Source organism: Nicotiana tabacum, chromosome 19, assembly GCF_000715075.1.
Source record: "Nicotiana tabacum cultivar K326 chromosome 19, ASM71507v2, whole genome shotgun sequence".
NCBI lineage: Eukaryota > Viridiplantae > Streptophyta > Magnoliopsida > Solanales > Solanaceae > Nicotiana > Nicotiana tabacum.
The window spans coordinates 134,067,221-134,077,572 of NC_134098.1; the positions used below are offsets into that span (position 1 = coordinate 134,067,221).

Sequence of the window (10,352 nt, forward strand, 5' to 3'; positions counted from 1 at the left end):
TGCTATAACTTATAAACAAAATTGTATATTTAAGTGTTAAGTACAATTAAAACTATCATAAAATAAGACTTGAATGATTTTGTCATTGTTCATGCATGAAAAAATAAACTCAAGTTACTCGTTACTCGTACAAAAGATTAGAAGCTACAAAACTACCATTCCACTATGGCCTAAACTTGCCACTTGAGTAGTATTTTGCTTTTTGGTGAAACTTATCTGATTCTATTTATCAAATTTGTACAAAGATTAGGCTTAACATTTGTTCCCTTATTAACAGGACTTGATTAGCACTTAAAACACCACTATATCAAGCTATTTACCATTTTGAAGCAAGAATTCACGGGACAATCAATGCGTATTCATAATTTCATATTTTAAGGATGATCTTTAACTTTTGCTTTTAAATACAAAATACAAATAGGAAAAGATCATAATTTGAACTAATGCTTTGAAAGAAAATTTTGAGCACAATAAGATATATAGGAGATTATTAACCTTCACTGTAAGAGACTGCAATGTGGTAGAAAGACCTATGTTCTTGGTCGAAGCTAAAAATGGATGCTTAAAGGCAACTATGACCTTGGAGATTTTGGAGAGACTACGTTTCGATGCAGATATTGTAGAAGAAACGGTGTTACTCAATATTTGCAGATAAAAAATATAAAACATAAAACCAAACAGCCACCTTCATTGCATAGCTGGTCACAAGAAAGAAACAAGCCACCATAAAGAGGTATAAGAAAACAATAACTATGCAAATAAAAGTAGACTCTTTTGGTTAATTTGTTGGATTTTCAAGTATTGTTATGATATACTTGGAGGGCTAATAGAGATCATCAGATAAAGATAGAAATAGTATTGTGTTATGGTGCATCTTTCCCATAGACTGGATAGTGATTTCATGTTCCTGCTATTGAAAGAAGAATGACACAATCTCCTTCATTCTCATCTGAAATCAGAAAGAAAAATAAGAATGAAGAGGGCAGACCATCGCGTACCCAAAACTATCTTATTGACAGTATGCTCGAGAAAATCACGTTTATGCAATCTTTGAATTGCCATTGGCATCAAAATGAAGACAAAATTATTGTTACAACAAGAGCTGATATTAATCTACAGCAAACTGATATAAGAAGCCTAAACGTCAATACAATAAACGTTGGCCCAGCTTATTGACAACACGGATTTCCCCAACTATGTCTCCCATATGGAGGCCCAGTTCCATCATTTTGGCCTCTCTCGAAAAAAGAATGAACTGTGGTTGTGAAAAACCAATTAAGCGACGCACTCATTAGATAGATCAAAGCCCCAACATTGAAAGGAGCTGACGCCACCTTGGTGTTTCTTCATCAAAAATATAGGTCAACGGAGAAATCAGGACGCCACTCCCTCCAATCTGTAGAAGACATTCAATAAGCAAAAAGTTATGACCAGAACTTGGATGCCTTACACATGAAAGAATCAAAATATAGACAGGAAGAGTGCTTGTATGCAATTCAATTCAGTCTGACAAAAAGATCATAGGCTGAATCAAAGGACACTCAAGTATGTTAAAGCCAGAGAATAGGGAGAAACTGGGGGAAAAAGTAATGGACCTGTACAGGCACATTTAGCTGTTCCAACACTTCTAGTCTCTCGTTTTCAATTTAAATAGGATAAAAAGCCAAATTTTGAAAATGGCAAGACTCAAAACCTTCCGACATCACCCGCCGCCAGCGAACACCCCAAAAATCAGAAATAGACCACACAAATACGAGCCAAAAAAACAAAGAAGGAATATGCTTCATCATGAAGTTGTTGAACAATTGAAGCAAGAAAATACAGCATAACAGACCATCCATGTCCAATTTCGAGAGTTGGTTAACAAGAGATTGGTAGATTATTGGATGACCTTTAGGGGTCGTTTGGTTGGGAAACAAGTTATCCCATGATTAATTATCCCGGAATTAATTATCCTACCCTCCCATAGGGATAAAAAAACACTACAATCCCGGGATTAGTTATACCACGATTTTATCCCAACCAAACATGAGATAAACCCATCTCAAATTTAATCTCGGGATTAATTATCCTTATCCCTCGTACTAAACGAGCACTTAGAGTTTACATATCACTTATACAAATTGTCAAAATATTATGGGAAGGAATTAGCATTTTACCGCTCTCAGCTGCTGAACAGACTTGTACAGTGCTTTCTTTGGTACACATATGACAATGGCAAAGTAATCAGCTGTAACCCGTCCATCCCGCTTGCAAAAGACTGGACTTACGGTGGGTCCCTGTATAATTACAAGATAAACATTTAATGAGCTGTCAAAACATTTAACAGAATAGTGCGAGCAGGTTAAGTGAAAAATCTTAGGTGAAATGGGTTTGAGACTCACTCCAGATCTCAGCCATTGATCTCATGCAGGGGCGGATCCACCCCTTAAGGTGGGGGTGGTATGGCACCCGCTAGGTTAATAAAATTATTATATACCTATATTGACATTTTCTTAAACTAGGTTAAATAATTGATCTTGCCACCCGCAGTCGCAAACTAAACAAAGGTGCCATGGTTGGGAGACCTTTTTGAAAGCTTTTACAAGTTCAAGTTTATGTTAAATTTTATTTGGCTCCATTTTCCTTTTGTCTCAGTCGTTTTCGGTTATCTCCCAATTCCTATTTGTCTTTTTCTTAATGTTTACATTTCTCTTTCCTTTATTCTATTAGTTTTCCTGTGACTTCTAGTGAAAACACTCAAAAAAGAGATTCTAAATTTTTATAATCCCACAAATATAAGCATTTCTTTTAATCTCAAATTTACAAGTTTTCTTCTTTCAAAATCGAAAGACTTAGGGTCTCAATGGAAATTTTAGATTATGATCAGTTTTAAAATTTTTTGTTTATTATAGCATAAAAATTTGAGTTATTCTATGGTTGTTAAGTTTAGTTTAAATCTCTTTACTATGTATTAAATTGTGATAAAATTTTGTAAATAATATTGCTTTGAAAAAACATGAAAGTTATGATTTCGATTTTTGGGAATTTATATTTCATCTAATTCTACATTTACTTATGGGGGTGTAATTTACCAATTGAAAACATATTTTTTTCTTGTTCTAATTGGTTTAATTTTCTTATTGAAGATGTTATTCTACTTGCGCAAATTTAATAATTCCCCTTGTGAAAGTGTTGGCTTTACTTGTATTGTTAATAATAAAGGTATGATTCTGGTATAAAATGCTAATTACATTTCTCTTGATATTTGAGATATAATTTTCATGTATGCAAATCAAAAACGCCCATTAAGTTGACCCGAATAAACTCAAAAGAGACGGAACGAACGGAATAATACACGTTCCTAACAAACTCTATATTAGTCATTACAAGGTGTATATTAGAAAAAATTATGGCACCCACCATCTTCAAATCCTAGATCCGCCTCTGAATTCTCATGCTATAGTGATGAGATCAAAGGTCGGACGGAGTAGGCATAGAATACCTGTTCCACCCAACAATTGTTCAATCATAAGAATGTTTGCTTGGGATCTGTACAAAGGTTACACTATGTTCTCATATTAATTTTACTTTTCAATCATGTTTCTTAATAGTTGTGGCTCAGTTAAAATTCTTAGGTTTTTTAAACTACTAATTTATGTGTATGCCAGGGACTTGGATAACCTGCAATCCAGATAGTGACGTTTGACTCAATATTCGCTCAGCCACTTCCTCTGCACTGCTTCCTCGCATATTAGCAGTTACCTGCCATACAATTTGTTAGGCAACGAGTACAGATATAACAAAAATCTCAACAACATTAAAGAAGTTACACCCACTGTGAATTGACCAACAGCTCTCAAATGTGCCTCCAACCTTTCTAGCATTTCATGTGTTATATCAAGTACACCTTTTCGCTGCATTAGGGACTTTCTGCCAGCGACAAGGACAGCCTAAAAGGATGAAATAATATCAAAGAATAGCCATGAAGCCTACTCAAATTGCATACTAAAAGAATGTCAATAATACATCGCAACTGGAAAGAATGATCACCTGGCTTTCCAAGATGACTCCACCTTCTATTTCCTTCAGATTGTTTTCTCTCAGTGTGGTTCCACTACTCACTAGATCCACAATAGCATCAGCGATCCCCATCTGAATTATTATTATTATACAGGGACAAGGAATAAGGATACATGGCCAGCATGTTCAAAAGAAATTCATAGTAACACTTCCGAGTCTCAAAGAATCAAATCTCAAGTGGCAAGACTATCTTGTTTCATATGTTAGAAAGGGTTATGCTATAAAACATAAAATATCCCAGAAGATAACATGTGGCATGAGCAATACGAAATGCCAGATGACCACTAGATTCAGAGTAAGAGAGATTCTGTGCCATTACTCTATGTTAAGTAGTGAAGGAGGGAACGAAGAGGGGGAGAGAAGCAGAAGTCCTTGACTTACTTCTCTTAGAGGTAACCTTCATTTGTTCTCCTTCAGTTGTATGGACAACAAGAAGGACATTCTTGTTAAAAAAGATATTATTCCTCCTTTCTGTCCAACTCTGAAGCGGTTAACATAGCAGAGAGGTTGGCTCTCCACTTACACGTTTGACCAAATTAATGGCAGTTGATTGAACCTTTCAAAAGTGTATAAATCTAATATGCAAAGCATTCAACTAAATACTAATTGCATCAACTAACTGAACACAATAATCCACATTTCACAGACATGGTTTTAGAGAAACTATTCCTCCTTTCCTTCCAACTTCGAAATGGTTAAAACAGCAAAGAGCACGCTCTCCAGTTATAACTTATACGTTTGACATGGTTATCAAAAAAGTAATGGCAGTTGGGTGAAATTTCCGAAAATTTGAAAACCAAAGTGCAAAGCTTTCAACAAAATAATTGCATCGACTAACTAAGCACAATAAAAAAAAAATTACAGACATGGTTATGGGAAATTGTTCCTCTTTTCTGTCCAACTTCGAAATGGTTAAAACGACAGAGAGGTTGCTCTCCACTGACACGTTTAACCAAACTAATGGCAGTTGAGTTAACTTATCAGACTTTTAAGATTTAATATGCAATATTTCAACAGAATACTAATTCATCAACTAACTGAACATAATAAATTCACATTTTACATACATGGTTTAAGGGAAAATATCAAAGCTTTCTTTACACAAATTAGCATAAATAACAATTTCAATCCAAGTGGGCAAGCAAGGTCAATTAAGCAAAGTCCTAATTGTATAACCTAAATATGCTAACCACAAGGTGGAGAATTATCAGTGTGCACACGAAGTTTTTTTTTTTACACCAAGTATGTAATATCTTGGTGCGCACACCAAGATATTACATACTTGGCAAGCAAACTCAAGATAAATCCATTAGCTATGGTATGCCAATAGCCACCAGCCAAGCACAAGCAAAACTAGGAGCATGGGGCCAAAAACTATGGAAAATACCCAAACAAAACAAAATACCAGTATACCAAGAAAAATGTACCAAATCCCAATTCTAAAGCAACACGGCTATCTTAAAGTTAAAAGGTCTTAACTCCTATCTACAAAAGTTATTCTTACCGCAGGGGCTGCTTCTAGGGCTCCATCAGCAGTTGAAAAAGTGACATGCTTCAATCCATTGTCTTTCATAAATTTAGGACCCAACTGCAAATAGCAATTACTAATGAGCACATCACAACAAGTTAAAAGAATGAAAGTAAAAGGAGCACGTAAAAAGAAAGCTTAAGCAAAAGTAACAGCATTATACATATGTGAATCCTGTTGCAACTCTCAGTGGCCTTTCAGGTGTCCATTGTGGCATCTCTGCTAACTCCTTCATTGAGTTCACGTTCTCAAAAATCCCATATTTTGGTATCTGAAAAACGCAGTAGATCTTACTGACAAGAAAAATATTATCGCAAAAAACCAGAAAGAATGGTACAATAAGCATGTTACAGTTCTCTTGTAAAGTACAATGACTTACAGCTAGAGATAGACGACAATCACCATAGTCAAGGGAATCATGGACAATGATGAGATCTTCATTCCCCTGCCAAAGAAAAAGTCTTATATTGAGCATCCATTCTAAGGATTTTGCTAGTATAAATGCACTAGTAACTAATAGAATTAACTTAAGATTGGACCGTAATCGACTCTTGTTTATGCTTCATATAGACAAATAAGCTGAAACACTCACTTCCTACCTGCCCAAATTCACTGACTGTGTCGAGACCAACGATGCCAAGGTCTAAATCTCCTGATACCAACTTCCGAACAATGTCTTTTGGCCGTTGAAACCAAACTTCCAGATTGGATATCTGCAACCCACAAAGAAAAATAATGGCGTGTAACCAAAGTAAATCATGTGTTCTCCTGAATAATAAGCTCTAGATTCCAAAGAGATAACCCAAAAAAATGCAATGCTCAAATGAGAGCTTTCAATAAGTGTGAAAATGTCAAATATTCGATAGCACAGTCCTCCATAATATTTCCCCTCAAGTATATATAATATAATGCTTGTATTGAAATGATATTAGGGAAAAAACATCCATGATGCATGTAAAAGATAGAAGTATGTAATAGAAATTCCAGCAGTTCACGGGAAAACTAAAGGGTATAGAACTAACCATAAAGGAGAAATAAGAAAAGATCAAAATCATGGAATAGGTGGACGCAGTCATTAAACAAAATCTCCTTCAGTGACGCAAACCATATAGGGATACATCTTTTTCTTCTGTTTTAAGGGTTTAAAAATCTTTCTCATGAGTCATGTCGAAAGGGTATGTTGTTGAAGCACAGAATGCGAGACACCAGATAGGTTGTAATTACCAGACAATTGTGAGTTAGAATCCATAAAAGACACCTATCTTAGCTAATATCTCCATCCACACAGAGAAGGCGGCACTTGCATTCTTACTAATAGCTAACATGAACTTACTGAATCCAAACAGCTAACTTAAAATCCACATTATTTCCATTTAGCAATTGCTGAAAAGGCAGAAACGCAAACTCATGCAATTCAGTGACAAATGTATTCAAAATTTTACTGAAAGCAAAATTGCTGTACACCTGTGGAATTTCTGCAACGTACTGCCGAGGATTCACCTGCCTAACTGATAGCTGGCAATCCTGTAATTCACCGAAAATGAAGATAAACAAGTTAAAATTCAGCATTTCATTATAATTACATGTATACATTAGCTTAAAAGGGGATAAAAAGTAAATCCACGAATGAATTCGAATACCTTGAGAAGATCGAGAGTATCAGTAGCCATTCGGCCTTTGCTAGGTAAGCCGAGGCGAATTTCATTTCTATCGGAAGATCTTTTCTCCACATTACCGTTCACGACGGTCACCGGAGAAGCCGCGGAGCAACAGGAGACTGTGAATTTAACGGAAACTTTGCGACAAGTGGTAACAGACGGTGAAGAAGAGAAAGATGAAACGGAGCCTTGAATGAAAAACGTCTGAACAGCCGACATGTTCTAACTTTTATTTCGCTCGAATGAAATGCCGGCGGAAATTGAGATGGAGATGGAGGTTTACGGTGGGAAGAGATAAAATCGCCGCCGCGAATGGGTGACCTGGAATGGTGGAAGCGAAGTGAGAGTAACAGGCGCGTGTGGCGTGCGGACGATTCTCTTGAGGCAAAGAGAACGACCGCTTTAATTTGGAATTTATACAATGCTGCCGATTGTATTTTCACTTGCTGCAATTCCCCTGCTATTTGCTCACACGTGTGGGATTTTTGGGAACCTTCTTTTTCCCCCTTCTCAGATTTGTGAGTTTTGACCCTTCGAGGTCCCTTGGGGCATTAGAAGCTCAGATGAGAAATTTGATCCATTTATTGGAGTTCTAATTTTTATTTTATCTTTTGTTTGGCCAAGGAAAAAAGAATATTGAACTAAAAGCTAGGACTACGTCCGTTTCAATTTAGTTGAGTTAATTTGACTCGACACGAAATTTTAAAAAAAATTAGATTTTTGAAACTTGTGGTTTTAAAAGCCTAAGAGGTAAAAGCTTTGTAGGGCCATGACATTTGTGTGGTTATAAAAGCTTCTCAATAAGGGTAAAATTGGTAAAATGAAGAGTTTAAAGTTGAATTATTTTCAAATTTAAAAATGTGTCATTTATTTTGAAACATACTAAATAAGAAAGTACCTCATCTAATTTGAAACGGATGGAGAATATTTTTGCCTTTCGAAACAAGTGTTGAACCTATGTGGCATTTGATCATTAACTCTACTATCACATACAGGGGTTAAAAAGAAATTATTTAATATCAATTTAAGAATTTAAACATGTCAAAATATTTATGAATCATGTACTAAGTGGTACATATTTACAAAAAACTCTCAACAACTTAGGTGCCAATATATTGTGCTATGATACCCATAATGTTTTTTCTTACCATTATGTGGGGATTGTGAAAATCAAACACATGATTATAGGGTAAGAGACTCTTACTAATTGAAATTTAACTTAGACAATGCAAATGTTTTATATAAACGAATCGTTTACAACTAAGCATACAAAAATTCCACTAATTTAACTCAAAATCACATTGTTATAGTTGTTGTATCATATTAAGGATCGATATACAAATAAGTCGGCTCAGAGAAGAATTTAGGATTTAAGTTTGGTATGTACTTAATGCAACTAAGTACAAATCTACGGAATTAAGGAACTAATTGGAAGAATAGCTCCTGAACACTCTACAAATCAAGGAAAGAAGGAGATAATATGAGCTGAGATAAAGAATGAGAGAGAGTGTTATTCAACAAATATCGGATGATCGATACAATCTTATCCCCTTCCCTTATATCCTCGCAAACATATTTAACCAACTAACCGTCTAACTAACTCCCCTTTTGAAAGTACTGTTATGCCCTCTTACTTACAACAATTTTCTAAAGTACCCCCTCCTATTAATTGGTATATAACAACATCCTCCTCATATAAGAGTCCTTGTCCTTTAGGACAAAGTCATGAAATTATTGTTTGAAAGCATGAGCATCCACCCAAATGCTATCTTCAAGGGAGCAATTAAACCATTTGACCAGAGTAATCTTCCTGCTATGGTTGTCAATCACTCGAGAGTCTATGACCTACTCTGGTTCCAAGATGATATGGCCATGTGAGTGAAGCGACACTGGGAGGTCAGGAACTAGAGGAGCAAGGCCAATGTGCCTATTGAGTTGTGAAACATGAAATGTTGAGTGAATTTTAGCATGAGCTAGTAACTGAAGTTGGTAAGCTATAGATCCCACTCGTTTAACCATCTGGAAGGGTCCAAAGTATTTAGGACTAAGATTGTGATAAGAATGTCCCTTGAGAGATATCTAACGATAAGGCTGGAACTTCACATACACCAAATCACCATATGCAAATTCCCTAAATGATCTCTTTTTATCGGTATAAGCTTTCATTCGCGACTGAGCCAACAATAAATGATGTTTCAAAAGTCTGATAGTGTTTTCCCTTGCTTGCAAACTCCTGTCAACTTCCTCCACCAGTGAACTATAGGGAATATAGGGCATATGAATAGGAGGTTTCTGGCCATACAACACTTCAAAAGGGGACAGTTTGATAGCAGAATAATAAGTGGTATTATACACCATTTTGCAAGCAGCAACCAATGTATCAAATCCTTAGGTTTGTCAGTACACATACATCAGTGGTACCCTTCTAAAAAATTATTGACCTCTTCAGTTTGGTCATCAGATTGTGGATGGTAAGCAGTGGAGTGGTGCAAGTGAACTCCCCGAACATAACGAAAGAAAAAAAATTGCTTAAGAACACAATATCCCTGTCACTAACGATGGTTTGAGGCAGTCCATACAGCTTATATATATTGTCTGGAATGCTTGAGCCACTGAAAGAACAGTGTATGAGTGCTTCAAGCTAATAAAATGAGCATATTTGCTCGAATATGTCAAGGACCACCATTATCATTGTTTGGTTGTGTGATTTTTGAAGACCTTCTATGAAGTTGATGCTAATGTCTTGCCAAACTTTTTCAGGGATTGGCAATGGTTGCATCAGACCTGGGATTTCACTATTTCTCCTTTGCATTTCTAGCATACTTGACGTACCTTAATATGGGCATATACATCTTCCTTTAATTTCTTCCAAAAGTAAAATTAACTAACCCTTTGTAGAGTAGCTGACATCCCTGAATAACCACCTACTACTCCAGCGTATAACTATTGTAAGATTTGCTCTCTTAGCTCCTTATCTGAACCCACCAAAAATTTTCCTTTTCGATATAACACCTCATCCTTTAACATCCACCGGGGATTGGATAAAGGATCTTATTGTATTTGCTCAAGAATTTGCTGAGCATGTGGATCATTAGTATAAGAAA

At 35.9% G+C, this 10,352-nt stretch overlaps 1 protein-coding gene across 1 annotated transcript; it reads right to left on the reverse strand.

The window, feature by feature from the left end:
* Positions 1-995: 995 nt before the first annotated feature.
* On the reverse strand, positions 996-7,664 carry LOC107781436 (ATP phosphoribosyltransferase 2, chloroplastic-like). The gene is made up of 11 exons (XM_016602135.2): positions 7,231-7,664; positions 7,055-7,114; positions 6,190-6,303; positions 5,970-6,035; positions 5,754-5,861; positions 5,567-5,650; positions 4,033-4,134; positions 3,819-3,932; positions 3,664-3,744; positions 2,160-2,279; positions 996-1,396 (listed from the first exon to the last, which is right to left on the reverse strand). Exons 1-11 carry the CDS (start codon positions 7,465-7,467, stop codon positions 1,301-1,303), a joined length of 1,182 nt encoding a protein of 393 aa, XP_016457621.1. The 5' UTR covers positions 7,468-7,664; the 3' UTR covers positions 996-1,300.
* Positions 7,665-10,352: the final 2,688 nt, after the last annotated feature.